The 26,759-nt window shown below is 38.0% G+C and overlaps 1 protein-coding gene across 1 annotated transcript in view; it reads left to right on the top strand.

The window, feature by feature from the left end:
• LOC110442526 overlaps positions 1-15,535 on the top strand; it is a 39,782-nt gene extending 24,247 nt beyond the window's left edge. The window contains exons 7-12 of the mRNA XM_021486172.1: positions 275-292; positions 2,169-2,433; positions 8,950-9,089; positions 10,038-10,193; positions 10,954-11,132; positions 13,747-15,535. Of these exons, the coding sequence (XP_021341847.1) occupies positions 275-292; positions 2,169-2,433; positions 8,950-9,089; positions 10,038-10,193; positions 10,954-11,132; positions 13,747-13,968 (980 nt within the window). The 3' untranslated portion in view covers positions 13,969-15,535. The remainder of the gene's footprint in view (positions 1-274; positions 293-2,168; positions 2,434-8,949; positions 9,090-10,037; positions 10,194-10,953; positions 11,133-13,746) is intronic.
• The last annotated feature ends 11,224 nt before the right edge of the window (positions 15,536-26,759 follow it).

Genomic DNA, 26,759 nt, shown 5'->3' with positions numbered 1-26,759 from the left:
TACTAATATTTTTGTCTCTTTTGAATACAACAATATCTATTGTTTTTACAACGACTTCAATTCTTCAAAAAAATAATCTTTAAAGCGCAATAACGAAAATAAATTTTCACACAAAAGGATTGATTTTCGTTATTCTTACTTTTTTTAGTTCGAACAATTCATGTCCTGCAACAGTCCATACTATTTAACGTACGGATAACTAGCAGTACGGTTTTAAAAGGTTCCACTGTACAATACCGATAATATGTATCACCTATCGCTTTCTCTCTTTCAGCTGTTACAGAGAACGAGGGTAAGATTTCTTTGGCATTCGCCATTCATGACATTGGTAATGTAAACCCGGGCACACAGCAGGTGCCAGACAACTTATCCGAGCCAAGTCGTAAATCGTCACCTTATGCTGTGGAAATTCCATCAGAAACTGTTGGCCTCTGATTTAGCCAGGAGACAGGCCCGGGAGAGCGTCGGTCGAATCTCGATATATCTTAGGTGTTCCGTCCTCGTAATTTCCTGAATTTATTTGATGTATGTCAGTGCACATAGACCTCGAATGTCAACTCGAGTCGCATTGCCTGTCACAACGGGAAATGTTATGTAAACGTTCAAGCGGTGTTGTTACAGAGGATACAGAGGAATTATAGACAAGACGTAATAGTGTTTTGAACTCCGGAGATATTACTCTATTTCATTGTTGTGTAACACTGATTATGCGGTTTTCTCGGCTTACTTAATATATAACCAATATTGATATAACCAAGTGGATCAGGTTCCACCTACGAGGTTTACAGTACAAAACAACAAAACAAGATTTGAACCGTCCGGGTTTCATAAACAAGTTCTATTTATTCATTTATTTTTCATATATTTGTCCCTATTTGACTGTATTACAAAGTATTGACATTTCTGCTGAATATACTGAATACGTCAGATAAACGAGTACGAAAATTCCGATTTCGCATTTCAAAAAATCGGTCTCAAGACCTATTTAAGTTTATACTCCGTAAAACTCAACATAACAGGATTTAATCCTCAAATGAAAAATATCAGGAAAAAAATAACCTGTTGTTACCACAAATATAATTTTCGGCCCATCGTCATAAATAGGTTACCGATACGCTCACCTCTCAATATCCAAGGGGAGATAACCATGTTAATAGCCATCTGATAGTTACTGATGATTTATAACTTGAGACACCAGGGGCCTGTTCCTTTATGCGGAACAACCGGTTCAGTTGCGGATCCAGAGGTTTTTTTCTGAAAATATCTTAAATCTATCTTCTTATTTTTTTAATTTGTGTCTGCGTTTTTGTCTTCAAATAAATCATTTTGAATTTGGCAATACATATAATTTTTCAAATTTTAATTTCAATATTTTTGAAAACTGACCGGGTAATTAGTTTTGAAGGTTTTTAAGAGGTTACAACTAACAAAGCTTTCAACAGCAGGGCATAGATAGTAGAAAATAGACCGAAATCGAAGAGATCCAGAAAAACGGTATTGAAAAGATCTCTGGTAATGTTTGCCTTTTACGACATGCCGTGAGTGCAGCTGGTCGATTTTACTCTCGTGACATAATTAGGGGTCGTTTAGGGGACGAACGACCAGATTTGGAAAAGGTCCTCTCAGTATTTCATTAGTTATACCCAGTTAAAGTGATTTTGTGTAACCTTTCAGACAGAAATCCGTAACATATGGGCTTATATTCCCTGTCTGGAGTTCATATCACCCTCGCTTCGGGGTATATATGAAATCCAGAAAGGTAATATGACACAATGTTACATGCATACAGCCAATCCAGTATTGTGTATACATATTTTGTTTCTCTGGTGTCACACACAAATTTCTGTAATTTCTATTTAGTTGAATCATTTGTTCCATATTGAATAGGCTGGTTTTATTTTGGTAAATGCTTGTTAAGTTGTAGGTCAAAGTGTTAATATGAGATTTACTATTTTAGGTATAGAAATTACATGTATATTAATGATGAAAACAAGAAAAACAGTGCATAGAAGAACATTTTAGACTTTTTAATTTGGTGAGCAACAAATTTTGACGGAAAATTCATTTTGTTAAATGAAAATTACCAAAATCATAAATATTGTGATTTGTTTTCTATGCAAAAAGATAAAATATGCTATCATGATGTTGCTTTCTACTTTGTTTGGTAGGGATCCACGTCTCGTGCGGACTCACTCATTTCCATAATAACCGATACGACCTCCACGGTGTCCTGAGGAACCTACACGCCGGCAGACCACTGCGTCAGAAGCGCGTGGTCGGCGGCATTCATGCGGCGCCAGGGGAGTGGCCCTGGCTTGTGTCTCTCCAATTCCTTCGGTACCACATGTTCTCGAACTCTTCCGGTTTCCCCCATCTCTGTGGCGCCTCCCTCATTCATCCGCAGTGGGTGATTACGGCAGCCCATTGCTTTGAGTAAGTGTCTACCTTTGATTTATATTAAAATCGTTAGAGTATTTAACGTCACCCGCAACATTAAAGCGGATGGGTCCTTTAAGTGTTTGTCTTTTCCGTTGATCCGCTCGTCCATACGAACTCTTTGTTAGACCATATGTGTTTTACTCCTCAAGTCCAAAAACTCATTAAAATTCATTTCTGAATATAAATGAGCACTACACCAATATATCAAATAAAGGTCACTGTGACCTCGATTAACGTTGGAGGGCCGCGGTGGCCAAGTGGTTAAGGCGTCTGACATTCCTACCACTACCCCTCCACCACTGAGTCGCGGGTTTGAGACCAACGTGGGACAGTCGGAAGGGCTTTTCTCCGGGAACTCAAGTNTTTTGTTGATAAATTTAAATATGAATGCTCTACAAACGTTTTCCAGCTCAGCCTCCTTCTACCGTTTTCATCGTTAATGCATGCATCACATCCATACTTACAGTAAAAAGAACTCGTTATACTGCCACCATTGTCAAATGTTGGCGTTATAAAGGAGTTTGGCAATATATCGAGTGAAACATGTGAAGTGTTGTTATAAAAGTAACATGAAACTTTTACATATACTGGCAGTAAGCGAGATGGCAAATAAACGAGGGGCATTATGTCGATGTACAAATACAAAATATGGTCTTTCGAAAATAAGTCTAAACATTTTCCTTCTAATGAGCCTTTGTCGAGCAATATAAAGAAAAACATGGAAACTAGTTTCAGAAAGACCGATTGCAATGCAGACAAACTCATATTTTGTCTATGATATAACCAATATTTCATGCATATATAAATAAGAAACAATCTTGTTTGACGGTTTAAATGGTGTGAAATGAACCTGCAGATCAAATGTAATAGCTGATAGGAAATACCACATTTAATAGCAATGTCATATGATCAAAATAAAAGGATACTTGTTTAATACATCATAAAAAAAAAACTCGTGACATATTCACACCGATTCGTTTTGTTGATAAATTTAAATATGAATGCTCTACAAACGTTTTCCAGCTCAGCCTCCTTCTACCGTTTTCATCGTTAATGCATGCATCACATCCATACTTACAGTAAAAAGAACTCGTTATACTGCCACCATTGTCAAATGTTGGCGTTATAAAGGAGTTTGGCAATATATCGAGTGAAACATGTGAAGTGTTGTTATAAAAGTAACATGAAACTTTTACATATACTGGCAGTAAGCGAGATGGCAAATAAACGAGGGGCATTATGTCGATGTACAAATACAAAATATGGTCTTTCGAAAATAAGTCTAAACATTTTCCTTCTAATGAGCCTTTGTCGAGCAATATAAAGAAAAACATGGAAACTAGTTTCAGAAAGACCGATTGCAATGCAGACAAACTCATATTTTGTCTATGATATAACCAATATTTCATGCATATGTAAATAAGAAACAATCTTGTTTGACGGTTTAAATGGTGTGAAATGAACCTGCAGATCAAATGTAATAGCTGATAGGAAATACCACATTTAATAGCAATGTCATATGATCAAAATAAAAGGATACTTGTTTAATACATCATAAAAAAACAACTCGTGACATATTCACACCGATTCGTTTTGTTGATAAATTTGATATTTAACGTACAAACACGTACGAGATCTATAATTTTGTAGTGCGTCAGAGTCACAATGGAATATAAAACGAGGAAAGGATAGCTGAGTAGCGGACTGTAAGGCTAATTAGCACGGTCTGGTATATTAACATGTTGTACATTGAGTGTGTAATACTATCCTGTCCGTAATACGGACCGGAGACGGATCGGGCTACGATCGACTGACCAGTGTCTATATTGATTCTCTAATATCCGTCCATTAGCACAATTATAAACGCGATAATGCCTCGATAACACCGTATTCAGGTTTCGTTCAAAATCGATGGAATATACACATATTCATATGTTGCTTTTTCTAGTATTAATAAATCAAATATGCAGTTCTTCATAAAATACTGTAGTATTTGAGTAGGATTTACTGATTTGCTATATCGGATATTGTTACTGGTGCGATAGAGACAGACTAGTTAAAATCATTCCGGACATATTTACTTTCGGATATCGTTTTGTAAATTATGTAATTCTGTCTTCGTGGATTTAGCTTTTATTTTTTCGGTGATTTTTGTTAGAAGAAAAAATAAAACTGGAAATCGTTAAATTTTCTCGTTTGAGTCTTATAATTTTCTGGTTTAGCTGTTGGCAGGGCATTTTTTTTATTATAAACAAAATAAGCTGTTTTTAGTTGTTTTATGGGTGATACATCAAATGTCAAGGTTTCTCGCATGTTTTTTTATGTACTGTAATACCAGAATTGGATAACGGTTTCCCTAGTGGGAAGATTGTGATTAAAAGTTTTTCACAACATGTCTGATTCAACTGCAGTAGATATGGAAACAATGATTCATAATGTTGAAATGTTTGCAGTATACAGTTAACTCTTGATATACAATTTGACACCTGGTTTACCACTCACATATCTCAAGGCCGCCCTTTCCCCTGACTTCCTTCACAGTTTACTGGACCAATTGTTGTTCTCTTCTTCCTTCATTCGTTCATTCCTTCCTTCGCATTATACAGAACCGATTGTTGTTATATTCTTCCTTCACTCGTTCTTTCCTTCCTTCTCAATTTTGCTCTCTCCTTCCTTCATTTGTTCCTTCTTTTCTTAGCAGTTTACAGGACCGATTGTTGTTCTCTTCTTCTTCATTCGTTCATTCCTTCCTTCGCAGTTTACAGGACCGATTTTTGTTATATTCTTTCTTCATTCTTCCGTTCCTTCCTTCGAAGTTTTGCTCTCTCCTTCCTTCATTGGTTCCTTCTTTTCTCAGCAGTTTAAATAACCGATTGTTGTTCTCTCCTTCCTTCATTCGTTCATTCCTTCCTTTGCAGTTTACAGGACCGATTGTTGTTCTCTTCACTCTTCATTCGTTCATTCCTTCCTTTGCAGTTTACAGGACCGATAGTTGTTTTATTCTTCCTTCATTTTTCCGTTCCTTCCTTCGCAGTTTTTTGCTTTTTTCTTCCTTCATTGGTTCCTTCTGTTCTCAGCAGTTTACACGACCGATTGTTGTTCTCTTCTGTACGTCCTTAGCAGTTTACACGACCGATTGTTGTTCTCTTCTGTACGTTCTTAGCAGTTTATACGACCGATTGTTGTTCTCTTCTGTCCGTCCTTAGCAGTTTACACGACCGATTGTTGTTCTCTTCTGTACGTCCTTAGCAGTTTACACGACCGATTGTTGTTCTCTTCTGTACGTCCTTAGCAGTTTACACGACCGATTGTTGTTCTCTTCTGTACGTCCTTAGCAGTTTACACGACCGATTGTTGTTCTCTTCTGTACGTCCTTAGCAGTTTACACCACCGATTGTTGTTCTCTCCAATACTATTCAATATATCAAATACCACAAATACACATACATGTATCTGTATTTTCCAGCGAGAAAGACATTTACTGATGTTTATTTACAATCAAAATAAAAAATATCTACAATACATTGTATACACCGTAATACTGATCAACAGAATTTTTCAACTACAATAATTTGAATGTTTCATTGTAGTCCTCCCTGCGTTACATTGTGTCACGTGAATGACACGAACAGTTAATAACCCGACAATCTGCACGTGCAACCAACGACCCTCCCCTTCCCCCTTCCCCGCCCCACCTGCAGATAGCGCCAGCAATTGACGTAATCATAAGGGAAAATAATTACATTCTTACTCCTACCGTTACCACCGGTTGTGATTATGCTTATTTACTTAAATGTAAGTTTACTTAGATTTAAATTATTTAAACCTGTATTGGGTTTAACGGTGATCATTGATGTTATTGTGTAAACTCACTGCCTGAACATATGCAACTTAATCCAACTAATCAGTATATACTTTGAATAGATTGTTTTGCCCTTTTCACAGTGATGTGGGTTGAAGTGTAATGTGATACTTTTATCACTTAACTTCAGTGTTATGCAATGAACTCACATTTCGTATGTGACTTTGGAGCTAGTGTAACTGTCGTTGGTTATTATGTCCGTGTTCATTTCTTTGTGACGTCATAATGATGATAACAATAATTGATCCAGAGATTGCTTCATTACGGAAGCCGAGTAGTGCCACTGAGTATATTTTTTTGTAACTCCAAACGGATCCACCATAGGTTTTGTTAATCTTCGATTCGGACTTTGAAGAAAAAACAACTAATCGGTCTCTCCACATTTATGTATCACCAGAATATATGTTGAACATATTATGGTGATATACAAGTATATAAAGGCTGATCAGGTTTCGGGCCTGTCCTTATTAGCTAAATTCACTGTAGTGTAGCCTGTACGATGACAAAAGTTGGGACTGTTTAAAAGATGGCGGCTGCCAGTCTACGACGAGTTTGAATTCACTCAAAAAACTGGTTCAAAAAATAATTCTGAGTATTTATGGACCCATGATATAGGTTAAGAAGCCTTTAAAGATTAATGATAATCTAAACTAGTTGCAAAATATTCTATAAACAAGTAGAAATATGCATTTTAGAGAGGTGACCTAGATATGAATTTGTGCGGTTTGGACACTCCGTAACGACTGTGTACGGTTGTGACATTGGATGCAGAGTCGTAAAAATGTCTGGCGATGACGTAAAATTTTGTTCTGTGTCTATCCAATGTGGACGTTACACTCCGTTTTGTGTATGTCCAGTGTGGACGTTACACTCCGTTTTGTGTCTGTCAAGTGTGTACGTTACAATCCGTTTTGTGCCTGTCCAGTGTGTACGTTACACTCCGTTTTGTGTCTGTCCAATATGGACGTAACACTCCGTTTTGTATCTGTCCAGTGTGTACGTTACACTCTATTTTGTATTTGTCAAGTGTGTACGTTACAATCCGTTTTGTGTCTATCCAGTGTGTACGTTACAATCCGTTTTGTGTCTGTCCAGTGTGTACGTTACAATCCGTTTTGTGTCTGTCCAATGTGGACGTTACACTCTGTTTTGTGTCTGTCCAGTGTGGACGTTACACTCCGTTTTCTGTCTGTCCAATATGGACGCAACACTCCGTTTTGTATCTGTCCAGTGTGGACGTTACACTTCGTTTTGTGTCTGTCTAATATGGACGTAACACTCCGTTTTGTATCTGTCCAGTGTGGACGTTACACTCTGTTTTGTGTTTGTCCAATGTGGACGTAACACTCCGTTTTGTGTCTCTCCAGTAAGGACGTTACACTCCATTTTGTGTCTGTCCAGTGTGGACATTACAATCCGTTTCGGTCTGTCCAGTGTGTACGTTACACTCCGCTTTGTGTCTGTCCAGTGTGGACATTACACTCTGTTTTGTGTCTGTCGAGTGTGTACGTTACAATCCGTTTTGTGTCTGTCCAGTGTGGACGTTACACTCCGTTTTCTGTCTGTCCAATATGGACGTAACACTCCGTTTTGTATCTGTCCAGTGTAGACGTTACACTTCGTTTTGTGTCTGTCTAATATGGACGTAACACTCCGTTTTGTATCTGTCCAGTGTGGACGTTACACTCTGTTTTGTGTCTGTCCAATGTGGACGTAACACTCCGTTTGTGTCTCTCTAGTATGTACGTTACACTCCGTTTTGTGTCTCTCCAGTATGGACGTTACACTCCATTTTGTGTCTGTCCAGTGTGGACATTACAATCCGTTTTGTGTCTGTCCAGTGTGTACGTTACACTCCGCTTTGTGTCTGTCCAGTGTGGACATTACACTGTTTTGTGTCTGTCCAGTGTGTACGTTACAATCCGTTTTGTGTCTGTCCAGTGTGGACGTTACACTCTTTTTTGTGTCTCTCCAGTATGGACGTTACACTCCGTTTTGTATCTGTCCAGTGTGGACATTACACTCCGTTTTGTGTCTGTCCAGTGTGGACGTTACACTCTGTTTTGTGTCTGTCCAATGTGGACGTTACACTCCGTTTTGTGTCTCTCCAGTATGGACGTTACACTCCGTTTTGTATCTGTCCAGTGTGGACATTACACTCCGTTTTGTGTCTGTCCAGTGTGGACATTACACTCCGTTTTGTGTCTGTCCAATGTGGACGTTACACTGCGTTTTGTGTCTGTCCAGTGTGTACATTACACTCTTTTTTGTGTCTCTCCAGTATGGACGTTACACTCCGTTTTGTATCTCTCCAGTATGGACGTTACACTCCGTTTTGTGTCTGTCCAGTGTGGACGTTACAATCCGTTTTGATTCTGTCCAGTGTGTAAGTTTCACTCCACTTTGTGTGTGTCCAATGCGAACATTCAACGTATAAATCGCGTCTGTCCTGTGTAACACTATGTGTCTTGTACGTCAAATTCAGTCGTTACACTGTGTTTATGTCGGCCCAGTGTGTGCAATTCCAGGGCAGACGTTACGCTATGTTATGTCCAGTAATGACGTGACATTATGTTTTATGTCCGTCCTGTATGTACATTACGCTATGTTCTGTCCAGTGATGACGTGACACTATATTTTATGTTTAGGGACACGGTTTGGCCGGGCCTGGCTACCGCCAGTAACTGGCGGGTACTGATTGGGGAACACAACCAGGCAGGACGGGACGGTACAGAGCAGGCCTTCAACATCAGTAACATCTACAAACGGGACAACTTCCAGATCACGTGTGAGTATAACAGAGCCCATGACAGTTCACTATGACGTCAGCATTGAGGGTGAGCTTCCTGTGACCTCTTATTTCATCACACAATAGGATTTATTTATAAGTTATATTCTGTTTTTGTTTTTTTAAAGAACACATTATTTTCCGCGCAACAAATATATCATTTTGAAAAACGTGCTACATGTACCTTAAATAAAACACCTGTATTTTTTCAGTTAAGGGTTTATGTTACATTACACTTTATACCTCTGACTTGTTTAATTTTAAAGATGTATGCTACCTGACACATTATACATATACCTATGATTGTTGTTACAGTTTAGGATGTATGCTACTCAACACATATTACATTAGTGATTCGTGTCAGTTATTCCCCTTACAAATCTGTAACTAACGTCGAAAACCTTAAACTTACATGGATGCTATTAATACGTCACGTATCCCTGTGTACATTTCATGTGTGTCATCACCTAATCAACCACGTGTGGAACTCTTCACGAAAGTGGTGTATGACACATTACGGTAGCATACGTCCTTAAGTATCAAAATTCATCATGTTATGTGTCTTGGATAGATTTGGTATTTTGTATTTTTTAATGAAAGGAAAAACACAGAGGAAACACGTTTTAAGGCAGTCACTTAAAAAAAATCGTATTTTTTTTTGTAATCACAAATACATATTTTTATACATTTATATATAATTTGAGATGTTCATTTTCATGCTAATTCACAAGAAAGTTGATCGCTTATTCAAAAACATGTATATAACAGTTTAGCTTACCTAGTCCGATTAAAACCAGGGGAAATTAGTCACTCCTCAATCAAACTATGGACATGTATCAGTTATTATATTCTTTCGAGATTTAAAAAAGTGCGAATATACATATTCGCAAAACATGATTGCGCTTTGCTATCCTGTCAACAGTTTTAATTTATGTGGTTGTGTTTCAGGGGACACACCTCTACTACAAGACATCGCCCTATTGAAACTGGACCGGCCGGCCATTTTGTCCGACTACGTCAACCCCGTCTGTCTGAACGTACTGACCAGTAGGTTCCCGCCAGGATCTGTGTGCGTCACGGCCGGCTGGGGTCAGAACACACAAGGTATAGAAGGTCCATTGATTAAGACACGTCTGAAATATGAAATATTGAAATATTGGTGACTAACTTCATTTATATTCTGTCCCGTAAATTTACAGAATTATTCCTTTAATATTATATTATATTTCCGTAACTTTTAATGAACGAAATATTAGGCAGTGGTTCGAGATTAGAGGATCTCTACTCCCAACGAATTATCCACAAGATGTACAAAAAATGTAATTACAAGCAACTGTTAACACTATAATAAATGCACTGTGCAGTCTGTCCTCCAGATTGAACAAACCTAAATGTTATTACCTGATTCGCAATCGCTTGCATTCTTTCTTACTGCATAACTATGGTGACCTTTCACTGAAGATGACCCCAACCTTGAAATGACCTGACGATTGCTTGTCCGTTCTGACATTTATTGACCACTTGATGTAACCTTGACAAGACCTTTAATTACTAATCGGTGTTGACCTTTGTTAACCGCTCAAGGTCACCTTTATAACATGACCAAATGATTGTGTTAGTGTTGATCTTTATACATAACCTCAATGTGACCTTTATATGACCTCATTTTTGTGTGTTATGGTCGACCTGTAATGACCTCTTAATTTGTGACCTTGACATGGTCTACAGTTCATCTGTCGACATTGACCTTTACTGACCTCTTCATGTAGCCTTGCTGTTACCTTATGGGTGTTTGACCATGTTGAACCTTTTACTGACCACTGAATTGAACCTAAACATGACCATGACCTTTGTTTCGTCGTAGATGGGAAGGGAGTGCGTCTGCCGCTCCACGCCCAGCTACCAATCATTCCTCCGGCCGATTGTGACGCAAAGTATGACGCACTACCGGAAGGTCACATGATGAAGAACTTTGTCTCTATTGATGATTCGGTTCTCTGTGCTGCCACAGAGTCCAGCCAGACCGGACGCGACTCATGCCAGGTAGGTCAGACCCTGCCTTTTTTTTAAAATGTCGAACCATAAAGTTAAATAATTAATCCAGTTAAGACGAGCCCTCCGAATTTCACCTTAACCATACAGATTCACCTATGGTGATAACCTTACAGAGCCATGTTGTTCTTATCAAAACTTGAGCGATCGAAGACTGGAATGTTTTCCCTGGTGCAATGCAATTTGTGCAACATCTAATCATTAATTCTAATAAAATGAAATGTTTAAATCAGCAATATTGTGAAGAATTAACTCTTGGAACCTGTAGGCTGTAGTGATCTTTAACAGATGTTTGGATGGAACTTTTAGAGTAGTCTTACTGATCTGAAAACGTAATTTGTGTTGAATCTAAGAGAAAAGTTATATCGATCTAAGAGAAAATTTTGTATTTGTCTTGGAGAGTAGTTTGTGTTGGTCTTCGAGAGAAGTTTGTTTTTATTTTAATTCGCCGTTTAGTTAATATAATGTCGTAATTTGTGTTTATCTTTAAGAGTTGTTTGTTTTGATCATAAAGAGCAATTTGATCTTAAACATATGTTCAACGAGAACCTCTTTTACAGGATATAAATTTCTTGATGAAAAGATGCCCCGTATGAACGGTAATTCTCAGTAAACACGATAGAGTTACCGTTAATTCTCAGTGAACACGATAGAGTTACCGTTAATTCTCAGTGAACACGATAGAGTTACCGTTAATTCTCAGTGAACACTATAAAGTTACCGTTAATTCTCAGTGAACACGATAGAGTAACCGTTAATTATCAGTGAACACTATAGAGTTACCGTTAATTCTCAGTGAACACTATAGAGTTACCGTTAATTCTCAGTAAACACGATAGAGTTACCATTAATTCTCAGTGAACACGATAGAGTTACCGGTAATTCTCAGTGAACACGATAGAGTTACCTTTAATTCTCAGTGAACACTATAAAGTTACCGTTAATTCTCAGTGACCACGATAGAGTTACCGTTAATTCTCAGTGACCACGATAGAGTTACCGTTAATTCTCAGTGAACAATATAAAGTTACCGTTAATTCTCAGTGAACACGATAGGGTAACCGTTAATTATCAGTGAACACTATAGATTTACCGTTAATTCTCAGTGAACACTATAGATTTACCGTTAATTCTCAGTGAACACTATAGAGATACCGGTAATTCTCAGTGAACACTATAGAGTTATCGTTAATTCTCAGTGAACACGCCAGAGCTCGAGTTACCGTTAATTCTCAGTGAACACGATAAAGTTACCGTTAATTCTCAGTGAACACGATGGAGTTACCGTTAATTCTCAGTGAACACTATAAAGTTACCGTTAATTCTCAGTGACCACGATAGAGTTACCGTTAATTCTCAGTGAAAACTATAGAGTTACCGTTAATTCTCAGTGAACTCGATAGAGTTTCCGTTAATTCTCAGTGAACACGATCGAGTTACCGTTAATTCTCAGTGTACACGATAGAGTTACCGTTAATTCTCAGTGAACAATATAAAGTTACCGTTAATTCTCAGTGAACACGATAGAGGTACCGTTAATTCTCAGTGAACACGATAGAGGAACCGTTAATTATCAGTGAACACTATAGATTTACCGTTAATTCTCAGTGAACACTATAGAACTACCGTTAATTCTCAGTGAACACTATAGAACTACCGTTAATTCTCAGTGAACACTATAGAACTACCGTTAATTCTCAGTGAACACTATAGATTTACCGTTAATTCTCAGTGAACACTATAGGGTTACCGTTAATTCTCAGTGAACACTATAGAACTACCGTTAATTCTCAGTGAACACTATAGAACTACCGTTAATTCTCAGTGAACACTATAGATTTACCGTTAATTCTCAGTGAACACTATAGAACTACCGTTAATTCTCAGTGAACACTATAGAGATACCGGTAATTCTCAGTGAACACTATAGAGTTATCGTTAATTCTCAGTGAACACGCCAGAGCTCGAGTTACCGTTAATTCTCAGTGAACACGATGGAGTTACCGTTAATTCTCAGTGAACACGATAAAGTTACCGTTAATTCTCAGTGAACACGATCGAGTTACCGTTAATTCTCAGTGTACACGATAGAGTTACCGTTAATTCTCAGTGAACTCGATAGAGTTTCCGTTAATTCTCAGTGAACACTATAGAGTTATCGTTAATTCTCAGTGAACACGCCAGAGCTCGAGTTACCGTTAATTCTCAGTGAACACGATAAAGTTACCGTTAATTCTCAGTGAACACGATAAAGTTACCGTTAATTCTCAGTGAACACGATCGAGTTACCGTTAATTCTCAGTGAACACGATAGAGGTACCGTTAATTCTCAGTGAACACGATAGAGTTTCCGTTAATTCTCAGTAAACACGATAGAGCTACCGTTAATTCTCAGTAAACACGATAGAGTTACCGGTAATTCTCAGTGAACACGATAGAGTTACCGTTGATTCTCAGTGAACACGATAGAGTTACCGTTGATTCTCAGTGAACACGATAGAGTTACCGTTGATTCTCAGTGAACACGATAGAGTTACCGTTAATTCTCAGTGAACACTATAAAGTAACCGTTAAGAACGCTGTCGATGTTTTGTTATAATTTCAGGGAGATTCAGGAGGGCCCTTATTCTGTAAGGACGGAGATCATTGGGTACAGGCCGGTATCGTGTCTATAGGCCTCGGTTGTGCTAACCCGGACTTTCCCGGCATCTATACACGGATATCGTCCTTCATTAACTGGATAAATACCACCCTGGTACAAAACTCGGACGATCCTGACAACCCGGATACAGTCAATGCCGGATACAATCCACAGATACAGAAATAGTTTCACACTCCGGTTAATATCAAATGTGCAATCTTGAAATTATCAACGTTTTACAGCGATACGTCCACAGTACGTATTTTCCCCCCACAGAAATACGTTTACAATGGGGATATTGGTGTTTTTTTTCTACATAGTGCGTTCACAATACGGTTATTATGATTTTTTCGACAAAAGAAAGCCGTTCACAATCTTGACATAACCATTTTTTTCTACATAAATTGTACTGCAAGGCGAAAATCAGCAATTCCGTTGTTACAGAATACAGAAATAATTTCAAAATCCTCATATACCGTCAACCTACAGAAATTTCATCTCAATTCGAACTGAAGTTCCCCATCTCGATACCATTATTACTTTTATATAAATAGTTTCACTCTCCGGTCACCCTCAATAATTAACTATATAAAGAGCTTCGCAATACGCATACCAGTTATACGTATATGAAGTTTCAAAATCGGCAGAAACATCAATATCGTTCAAGAAATAGTTTCACACCCCAGATACGATGCTATCAAACCTGGACTCCAGAAATAGCTTCATACTTTGGACATCATCAATACGGAACTACAGAAATGGTCACTATCAACATTGAGCTTCAGAAATACTGAAGTAGTTTCACACTCCGGACACCATTCTTTAAAATACAGTAATACTTTTACAATCTGGACACCATCAATTAGCTTCACACCTTGAACGCAGTCAATTTTTCAACAGAAATAAATTTGCATACCGAACGCTGTCAAAACCTGATTCTGGGCCAATCTATTCATTGATAAATATCTTTGAAATATAACAATGAAATCAATCATTGATACAAACTTTAGAAAACCTCACCGGATATTGTTCATCCAGAAACGTTTATACCTTGCATTTCAAGCATAGAGAAGACACAGTGTTATCTTAATCCTTAATATGTTTGGAAACAGTGTCGCATAGTACTGTTAAGTTGTTCATATCGTCTCGTGCATAACAATAATGATCGCTGATAATAGCATCTAAGTCGGTGTACGGAATTTAATCCACACCTGTCATCACCAGCATCTTATGAAGAGGCCAACTGTCAATACACAGACAATGTCGGTATTCTTTAAGTTCAAAATATCCGGGAAAACAGTGCTCCGGATCGGGATACTATATTTGACCTTCCGGTGTGACCAGGGATGGATTAATACTGATTGCCAAGTGGACAACTTGTGGAGATGTGCCTTCTGAAAATGCTCATTTGTGTACTGTTACAGGTCCGAATGAGATGACATGTTCGGATCATCTCGGTCGTCTATATATCATCGCTATACGTGTGATAAAACTTCAACTATTTATTACTGACTGAAATTAAAAATCATCCACAGAAATGCGGGTTAATGGAATGTTGTACACTTGGAATTATATTGAAGCATATGAACTAAATTATTTGCTCTTTGTTTGTTTGTTTTCAATGATTCGAATTATATAAAAAAAAAAACTGAAACTGTTATATATATTTCAGGAACCTATATTTGGACGAATAAAATTCAATTGAGCCAATGTCTTTAAGACAACCTGAGACGTGTATAAACTTTTCTGTTATCACAACTTTGTAACGTATTGAAGTTTTAAAGAAATATTTAATTGTTTGTAATTGTATTGTAAACATTAATCTCCTTAATCACGACATCGAGTATCCAGATAACTAGCTCGACACTGACAGATCCATTTTCATTATACGTACCCGCCATGATTTGTTTGTCTGTACTTCTTAGAAATCGTTGAGTGTTGCGTCCTGAAATCGAGTCTCGAACTCCATTATATGAAGAGTTATTGCCCTTTTTTTTTACTGTGCGACATTTTGTTGGTCTCGTATACTCTGTCAGCTGCAATTGTCTTTTGTTTGCAAGTGTTTTTGGGATGGCAAAGCGTCGCGTACTTGTGTAGATTGGTAACCCTTTATTCACCGAGCCTCGCTATGTTAGTGATACATCTAGTTTTGTTTCCTGCGATGGCGATGTTTTGCGTAGTGATAGTGGGGTTTTGTACCCTCCTATATATTCAGAGTTAAGTCCCTTTGTTTACTGTGCACCATTTTGTCAGGGAAATATCTCTTATACTGTCACATAAAAAATTGCCAACTTTTGTATGCGAGTATCTCTTGAGATGGCATAGGGTCTCGTACAATTATCTAGTCACGAGACCCAGTCAAAGTTTCGCCAAATTTGATATCTGAGTTTATTTGGAGGTTGAAGACTTTGAATTGCTCGCAAATTCTTACTCTTTTTATTAATAAGATTGTCGAAAATTAGTTATTCCCGGAATTTATTTCGAAACTTATGAAGTATTTTGATTATCACTGTTCTTCTGTATACAAGATGTAGTAATTTGAGGCTTAACCAGTATATGCGACGTCAACGTCACCCAACAGAGATGTATTCGTCACCACCGATCAATCAGACATAGCGTTAAACTGACAAGTCCATTCTGGGTAAATAATTAACAAACTAGTACATTGAAATACATTGGATGGAGCGGGTGAATATCATTTTATGAAGTCTTCATCAGTAAATGCAGAATACAGGTGAACTATAACGTCGGGCATATGAAATGATTACACATCAACATCGGAATATTATAGATTGAAGAAAATGGTCAATACGACATTCGTCCACGTTTTAAATAATAACACAGCTTTGGACTTTGTACACAAGAGGTATATACGGCCTGTATCGAATTTAACAAGTCACTGATAACCGGACGAGGCGACATTTACACGCAAGTACAAATGTTGGTATTAAATTATATTGAACAACAAACAGTCTGGATTATTGTCATGCTGGAAGAATTTCACCTTCCAACTCCGACACATTTGAATATTGAGCCAGAATCTACTGTTACGCACCGGTAGCTAGCTACACAGACTCAATCAGCACGTGCGAAAATGACGGCCACGACCTAGCTGGGAGAAATTTAACAAGAAGCCAAAGTTGTATGTACCTGAGTGACTCATCTGAGTGAGATATAGGTAAACACTAACCAGATATGCTTGTTATATCATTGGTAAGTAAACAGAGAGAAAGCGATATAGTTCTCTCGGGCAATCGTATGAGATGTTATGACACAGCTGTAGAATATTCTTGATTGTAAATAGGTATATAAAATGTAGATATGGCCTGTATAGTCTTGATACAGAATAGGTATACAAAAGGTATATGTGGCCTGTATAGTCTCGATACTGAATATGTTTACAAAATGTATGTGTGGCCTGTATAGTCTAGATATTAAATAGGTATACAAAATATTTATATAGCCTGCATAGCCTTGATACTAATAGGAATACAAACAGGTATATTTGACCTGTATAGTCAAGATACTGAAAAGGTATACAAAATGTATATATGGCCCGTATGGTCTTTTACAAATCAAACAGGCAGTGACAACATAGATGATGACATAGGGTACTTTTTACCTGCATTGTCTGTTTACAGTTGAGTTACTTCTGAGAAGTTGTTACAGCTATATTTGGATCTAAAATAAGCTGTTCATAGTTATTGTATATGTGCTAGGGGTTTAGATCAATTTTCGGTCAAATGGTCGTGTTATGGTCAATAAGGTCAATTAACAGCCCACAATTTGCGGTCGGCGTACTGCCTTTTTAAATAGCTGTTATGCGATCTAACATATAAGTATTTGTGTATTTGAAGGATCGACACAATTAGTACCAATAAAATATCTGAAAGATCTGAGCGTATACAACTGTTAAGTTCTTCAATAAAAGGAGTCTGCTAGTTGGTCTATAAAGTAACAGAACACCGTACAATAAAAACAACTAAAGCATGTGTCTATAGACATCACAGAGACAGTAGGTTTTAATTTGAGCTTATGTATTCTCCTACTTATTTAGATAAGATTTCAAATGCCTATGCTTCAAAATAGAAAATGAGTTTGTCGGTAATATCATGACTGAAAAATGGGTAGAAATAGTTCAGAAGTTGTTATATATTCGCTCCAACTGATTAAGCTAACTGGTCAACGGAAGATATACAAACGGACGTTAAGGGGAGGTAACTGTATATAGGGAAAACTACAGTGCAGTGGGACAGGGACACTTAACTTTTGCCTTTTCGTCCTCCGGTAATAAGGGCGAATTATAATTACAGCAAATAGTGAAAAACAACATCTACATAGTTAATTAATGTGAAGAGCGAAATAAAGATAACGTGAATATGTACCTATATTTTATCGGCGAAGGGCGAAAGCTTGTCTAGGTGAAAGTTTCCAAGTATAATATAACACAGGTCTATGTCGTATGTTTCAAGTAAGTAGCACTAATCACAGGGACCTGATAATTTGTTACAGCTATATTTGGACCTAAACCATGGTGTTCAGAGTAATTTTACATGTTTTAGGGGTTTAGATCGACTTTCGGTAAAAATGACACCCCCAATGATCATATTTATCGACCTATACGATATGTATCGTGAACAACTTCCATTTTCGTTGTACAGCAGTTAAACACCCTTACCATCTTAAACATCTTCTTGTAAAGAACCAGAAGTCCAAATGGTTTGATATATAGATTTCTTATTATCTATTAACCGTAGCAAGTGATTGGTGGACAAAGTTGAACAACAAACAAAAAACAAAAACTGTTAATAAACAGGGCTACTACGGGTGGTTTACAGTAATTGTGCACTATTTCAATCAAACGCTCAACCGACTTTTGTCTACAGAACCAATTTATTAAGTGTCGTGATGTTTTTGCTAGTAGCTTCAAAGCATGAAATGTTACCAAGTTTAAGTACGTACCCAGCATCTCGGGTCAACACAGCAGCAGAAAGAAGAACCCTCACCCATCAGTGAAGCGTGAACGCCCAATGACGAGACATGTTTACATTCCCTACGTGGGCGGAGTGTCTGAGGCGATCAATAGGAAGATCCGAAAGTTGGGTGTCACAATGCATACAAAACCTACAAATACAAACTCATAGCATGATTGTGGCTCCCAAAGACAATACCAATAGCAGATATCGTGTGCAGAATGCCAAGCAGCAGATGTGGTGAGACAGAAAGAGCCCTCCGGAAACGAGTCTCAGAACATCACAGAGACTCATCACCAGTCGGAGCTCACATGAGCCAAAGATCGCACACTTTTGGGGCTCTCAACATTAGAGAGTTCTGGACCAAGACCCCAGCTGGTTCCAGAGAGGGGTTAAAGAGGCCATCTACGACGCAGCCACCAGTCCAGACTTGGACCAGGACCGAGGGCGGCCTGATTCAGTCACACGACTTGGGGATAATCCCCAGGTCACATGACTGAATCACCAGATTAGTCTGAAGCCTCTCAACTGATCTCAGTAAGGTCTCAAGCTACCCGTGAGAAGTGCTTAGTTGAGAGACTCTGTTTAGATGTCTGTTTAATATGTTTCCAAGTTTGTTACATTCAAGTTGACAAGGGTCAAATTCGTTTAACCATTCAAACCACCCCTGAAGAACCGAAGCCCCTGAGTCATGATATATCGCAAATAGCTTGATTGTGTTAATGACCTCGACCCATAATACAGGGTCAAATTTGTTAAAACACTCAAACGACATTTTCTTTAAAACCCCCCACCTCCAATCGTATAGTCATGATATTTGTTCAGCAGGTTGCTGCCATTACATGCTTCAATGATTATGAAAACAAATACAGTGTTCCATATTCAAGGTCACAAGGATCAAATTTTTCTTTGTTATAACGCTCTACGGAATTTTGATGAAAATGAAAAATGAAAAATAGATATATTAGAAGCTTGCTGATATGGAGTGTGAAAAGAAATGTCCTTGGTGTACATTCAAGATCCCGTGAGTCATTAACATTAATGACCTTGGCCATATTCAATGTCACAAGGGTCTCATTTGCTAAATAGCGACTTTTTAGGTACTGATATGAAACCAGTAGCTTGCTAGCATTATGTGCGCTAAAGCACGTGTAAAGGAATTATATGGATCCATGTTAAAGGTCACAAGGGTCAAATTTGTTTAACGTTTTAAACGACTTCTGAAGAAACGCCGGAAGTGCCTTGGCGCAATTAATTGCGCTACAGTTATATCCAAAACGAAACTGAACTTATACAGGAAAAAGCAGTGCATTGCATGCAATGGGAAAAGAATTCTTAACAGTGTCTTAAAATAAATGTATAGATATTGCTTCTTTCGGGGAATTATAGCTATCTGATTGTACTCGTCAAGTCCTAAATGTTGTGTGGTGTGAACGGAATAACAACATAAGAACATAAAGGAGAAATACATACGAATAGTGCTAATGATAATAAATAAATAAATGAATTATGCAAACGTCCAGTTGCTTTATCATTGGGTCCATCTGAACTATGTGGACATTTTTTCTCAAATCATTGATTTGAGATGAAGTTGTTGACCTGTCAATATTCACTGATTGCTAACATGATCGCCCTTGAACGCGATAAATTGGATTAGGAATTTCAACACAAGTAAACGACGTTCAGTATGCTTACCACAAAAAAACATCAATTGAAAAAAGTAGAAGAAAATAACGAATGAATTCCCAGTAGAAATGCCGTGCTACACCGCCAGATTATTAAGTGACTATTTTTTGCGAAACAATTCCGTCTATCAATACACAAATAACACGGAAAATCTCTTGGCCGCCCATCCTTTGAAGATTCTAAATAATGATCAAGTGAGATTGGCGATTTGAATTGTATAGAGAAGGTACAGTGACAATCGCCTACCAATCTTATCACGAGACAAAGCGACACGGAAACCATGCTGTGAATTCTTCATTACCGAGCCGCCGAGTTGTTAGCGAGCATTTCACTTTCTCCGGGGTAGGTCTATTCCAAAACACGCAGATTAATCAACAGAGTATAAACGCACCATTTCCGGTAAAATTCCCGGATGTAGCAAATATGGCGTCTGTCTCGTGCCTTGATATGTTCGTTCGTTGTGAAGGTCTAGGAATAAGATATTGCATTGTGTATGAAACAAATAATCTGAAGGTGTAATCCCCAATGACAAATGTCTGCAGACAGACATACGGTGCAATTGTCTCGGGATCACAGGGATCATCTTGGTCGGGGGTGAATTCCATTATATATGGAATGCATTATGGTGTCAAGACGAATTCCTTCAGGAGAAATACAAAGATTTCAAAGTATTGCGGTTGGTAGGCAATGAATAATAAAATTCTAACGATTGCTTTAGATTGTTTCTGTCATAAAGATGAACGAAATCATGCATTGTGAAGCATTGGTCTTCATACAAACGGTAAATCGAGGGAAATGTTAAAAGATTTTTTTAAGGAAAAATGAACCTTAAAATATATGGAGACGGATATTGATTTGGCAAATAGAATGAGGGGCATCATATTGAAATTTTACCGAGCCGTAGCCCCTTTCTCAAAGTTGGACAGAACATTGACGAATCCATTGTTTTTTGTAACTTGTTTTAGACCATGGAAACCTGGAAAGAACTTTTTCACAAATTAATCAAGTTATCAACTTCCCTACCATTAAGCCATTAGCTTTTGTCTATCTAAACACAGGGTTAACACTGGGTTTTATACAGTTAAATATTTAAAAGTTAAAATATCAACTTTGTTTAGTCGAAACGAAGTCACGAAGTCCCCCACTTACTGTGAAACCATAGCATGAAAGTCTTCTTTTTTTTTTTATAAATGAAAGACCGCATAGTTCTCAATGACTATGCTTGCAAAGAGTTTCCTGAAGCTTTCCAAAAGGAAAATACTCGAAAACGTTTCCATGCAAACCATTTCACCCAATTCATTGTTTTAAAAATAGCGGCCGTTAAAACCATGTTAGCAAAGGTGTAAAATGTGTACGAGTTGTCCACAAATCGATGTGTCGGTACAATAGTTCTTATATATGTACCGAAATGACTCGATTCAACTTCACTTTGTTTAATACTTAGTACTTGGTCATAGATGTGCGAGAGTCTATGAGCCCCCTCATCTCGATTTAGAACTGGCCCACTGCGGCGTATTCAGATGGCTTCCTTTATCTGCTGCTTGAGCAGGTTGCTCTCTCTGTCCAATACTTTGGAGTAATCCCAGTCAATCACACGATTTTCTTCGTGGCATGGTCTGTGATTGCCGATTTATTTATCTGGGACTCCGACTGCTTTCTTTCTGATCTGGTGAATTTCCCTTCTTCTTGGGTTTCCGTATCTTTCCGGTGTTCACCAAGGCGGACCCCAAATCGCCTTCCAGTCTCTCCAATATACGATTCGTCGCAGTTTTTGCATCCGATTTTGTATACGCATTCTGCGACGTTATAAACTTTGTCAGGACCATCAGTCGAATATTCATACAAAGTAAATTGATCCATAAGCATTAGACTCAAGTTTGAATAATTTTTCCAAAACATTGGTCGTAGCAGCAATAATTCTATTTTTGATTGAGTTGAAAAATAACAATACTTTGTGAATATATAAGTAAGTCAACTCTACCAAATTACGGTGAAATCTTTCTATTATAACTCGTTTTTCAACCTTTTGACCTTATAGTTGAGTCCTACATGTTACATGGACGAAATGGCCATATGGTGCAGTGAAAAAAATAAGTCTGGCCTTCTGCATCTAACTCCTAAATGCTTAAAAAATATAGCCTCTTCACTTAGTATTTCTAGTGATTATTTGAGAAGCTTGTGAGAACATTCTACAGGAAGATTACGTTCAATGATGTTGGGCTCGTTTGTTTTTCACACATCGAAATTTATTTCCATATAAATTGTCATTCTTTCACTAATACCTTGAACTGAGTATGGCATCTATTGACCAGGCTAGTGGTTACTTGAATGTCCCAACCATTGCTTAATGTCCTAACTATTACCACAACCACACATGAACAGGTTAGTGGTTGCTTAATATCCTAACAATTACCACAGCCACGCATGAACAGGGTAGTGGTTGCTTAATGTCCTAACAATTACCACAACCACACATGAACAGGTTAGTGGTTTCTTAATATCCTGACAATTACCACAGCCACGCATGAACAGGCTAGTGGTTGCTTAATATCCGAACAATTACCACAGCCACGCATGAACAGGCTAGTGGTTGCTTAATGTCCTAACCATGCTCGGATATCATGACGATGACCACACTGACCACGCATAAGGCTAGATATGCTTTGTCGTGTTGTGGATGCAGTAATGTCGGCATGAATGCCTATCAAACCTTGCAGATTACGATAAACGATTATAAGGAAAGGTATTCTCAGCCGGCAATTTATACTGAAGGTCCGAGAGGAGGAGATAGCGTCAATGACTGTCAGCCTCATCAGGTACCTAAAGAGATGGTTCGGTGACACATGCATAAATGTTAAAGGCACACGAAGTCAAATGTGCTGATATATAAAAGATCATTCACAAATCAGGACTTCCGGGGAAGTTCAAGTCGTGGATTTGCCAAAATGGTTTGCTTCCAATACTAGCAATAGCATGATTGCTGCTGCTTATGTATGAAGTATCAAAGTCACTAGCAGAGGGCTTCGAGAAGACATCGAGTTGGTACCTGAGTAACTGAGGTTCAACCTATATTCACAACGGTCGACAGCTCAGCTAATCTGCAACTACTATTGAATTCGGTAGCTGATGAATTCAAAAGTTGCGAAATACAGATTGATGATGACAATGGGGGACTTTAAAGACACAAAGATAAGCTATACAAAGATACAGACACGAACAAGGAGGAAGTGCCCAGCGCGTGCTGTGGTGAGAGAAGCATTGAGTATGCTGGGGTTTAGGGGGTTGATTTCAGCGGGAATACCATAGTCGGTAGATAATGAAATGGCTTTCCCCATTTCAGCAGTAAAAGACAAACAAGAAAAACAGGAAAAACAATTTTAGAAAGAAATCAGATGGGGTTGAGGAGGAAAAGAATGAAATGGATCTCATCAAGTAGGGACCATAGACCAGGTGGAACCGTTTGTATACGACACGTTACCGGTTCTGACGGAAGATCCCTGCTGCACCTGCTTCAGACTGTGCTACACATCTTTTCGAGATGCATTGAAGCATTCAGGCAAGGTGGGTACAGGTGGAGACACGAAAACGCCTTGTGGGTGCGAGCAGACATCATTAGAGAAAGTCCAAGTAAAGCTTTGATGTACCTTACGTCCATTTTGGATCGGTCACAAACTCAGGAGAAAGTAGACCTGAACAGGAAGCTTATATGCTTCCAAACATTGAAGAAGCAATGCCTGATATGGAAAGATAATCAGAGCAAACCTGGCACCCAATCGCCATAGAGCTCACCGTCCAATGAAAGGAAGATTGCAATTAAGAAAGCCCACGAGAGGAAGAAAGAAGCGCGAGCAGAGGGTGAACGATATAGCTCTTTCCATTGGATGTTAGTTATAGACGTGTCCCTGCCAGTCGGTATATGGGAGACTGAAGTCAAAGGGACTGACTGGGAGAGCCAAGGCAACAGTTATCAGACGATTTGGAGAGTCTGCGGAAAGTGCAGCATGCTGGTTAGGACACCGACGAATAGAGTTACAGTCTTAGCCGACATAATGAATAGTGGTTTGGTTGACGCCATCAGTCTGGGATTCGATTCCAAGTGGTATTTATAAGTAAGCGTTCACCGTTTCATTTATATTGACTCGCAATAAAATATATATGGACTTACACTTTTTGTATATAACGTACATCATCAAGGAGTGAGCAAATGCAGCTTCACCTAAAACCAATGCTTACCTGTTACTAAAAATAACCAAGAATGGCACAAAACATTCATGACTCTAACGAGATAATTCGTCAAATAAGGTATAATTTGAACAGTGGAGTACAAATATGTTTTTTTTGTATATGCGATACGACACAACACTGCGCACAAGGTAAATATATTACAAACCTATGCTTAAGGGGACGGATTTACATAGGTACTTTGTACTTGTTTTCGAATCCTACATGTATGTATCGTGTTTGCATTACTGTAATATTATACCGATGATAAAAATAAGGTTTAAACTAATTAAGTAATTGCATTTCAAGATACAATCAAAAGAAAATTTGCGCTAATTGTTGATTAACCCTTTCACCCCTATGTAACTTTAGTAGACCCTACCATGTATTGATCTGGATGAGTCGATTATGGTCTACAGTGGTGAAAGGGTTGAGTCAATCACCTTTTTAACAATACGGTCTTGTTCGGCAGTAAAACATTACTGATAAATCATAATAACAACAAATCGCGAATATTTTATTCTCATTGAATGTGCGAGTAGTAGGACTCGGCAAAAGTCATAGAGGTATAAAAAGATAGCTTTAAGATGTTCCCAACTTCAGAAGGCTTGCCCCACTCTTAGCATTTTCAAATTAATTCTACTTCTTGTGCAATGCCTTCTACACAAGGAGACCCCGTCAACTTCCTCAATTCGGGTTCCTTCAAGTTCAAAGTTTGTTTGGTTATTCATTTTAATTGTAGATTCTTAACAAACCCAAAATTGTTCTTTTCAATGATCGCTGATTTACACCATAATGCTGCATCGGAACCGACTTTGGTGACCAAGTTGTTCAGAATTGAGCAGATTTTGATTGATTTGGTTTACAAAATGTTGATTTTGACTTTCATCTTTTTCGTTGTTTGCATACGTACGGTAGAAAATGTTTTTTAAAGGTTGATGGGAGATACGGGAACTTCATAAATTGTAATGTTTCGTGCCAAATATTAGAAAATCAAAATATGAAATATATAGTCAAAGTCAACATACAAATTGCCTTACTGGGAAATTAAAATGTTGACATTCAGAGATAATTGCATTTGCAGTGTCACGTCCTTAAATCGGTTTCATAGAGTTAGGGACATCTGTAGATTTTGATACCAAAGTGTTTCATTTTGTTTTACCTCCTGCATACGTTATTCGTGTAACTGTCCATCCGCCGTTTCTCGCAATCATGAGACATTATAAAAAGAGTCTAAAAGGACACATATCATGTGATGAGTGTAAATTTGTTATGTCCTTTTTATCAACGGGACACACGTTTGCTTTTGACGATATTATGGCAACTCCCCTTAGATTTACAAAGACACATGCATATATGCACCTTGCGTTGTCATGGCTGTGCTTTGGTCATGTTTTGGCTATCACAGTTATCCAATCGCGGACTAGTAATACGTGTATATCTTTAAGGAGCTGTCGTCCACTAAATCACTAGATATTGCAGTGGGAAGACACGAGTATACGTATACGTATCGGCCAGTAAAGTTTGACTACCTTATGCAGCTTGTTACCCTGTATCAGCCGTCACGATCACTGCGGTCGGAGTCATTGTTGTGTGTCCCAAAACTCTCGTACTGTGACCTATGGAAACCGGTGCTTTGGGAGGGTTTCGGCCACGTTGTGGAATAGCTTACCATCTGCTATTAGAAAGTCAAATATCCTGGCCGAATTCAAGAGGGACATCAAAACTCACCTCTTCTCGTCTGCATTTTAGGGTCTCTGCAATGACGTCATGTAAATACCACCCTTTATTTGTTCAATTATGTGCACATTGCTTGCTTAAATGTATAAAAGTGATTGTAAGCCTTTGTATTTTTGTTCCACAATTATAGCTATTACTATTATCCGTATGTTGTAAAAGGCTTTAGAGTAATTTTACAAATTAAATAGGGCGCTATATAAATGTTGTATATTATTATTAGTATGCATATCATTATTACTCCAGTCTTAGAACTCAGAATTTACAAACCATAGACAACGGTCTACTTAATATTAATTTCTTACAGAATACTGTAATTTCATAAACTACACCATAAACAAGACAATTTTACTTACACAT

The sequence above is a fragment of the Mizuhopecten yessoensis genome, unplaced genomic scaffold, assembly GCF_002113885.1.
Source record: "Mizuhopecten yessoensis strain PY_sf001 unplaced genomic scaffold, ASM211388v2 scaffold716275, whole genome shotgun sequence".
Lineage (NCBI taxonomy): Eukaryota > Metazoa > Mollusca > Bivalvia > Pectinida > Pectinidae > Mizuhopecten > Mizuhopecten yessoensis.
The sequence above is the reverse complement of the archived record's forward strand: the minus strand, read 5'-3'. Positions and strand labels throughout refer to the sequence as shown.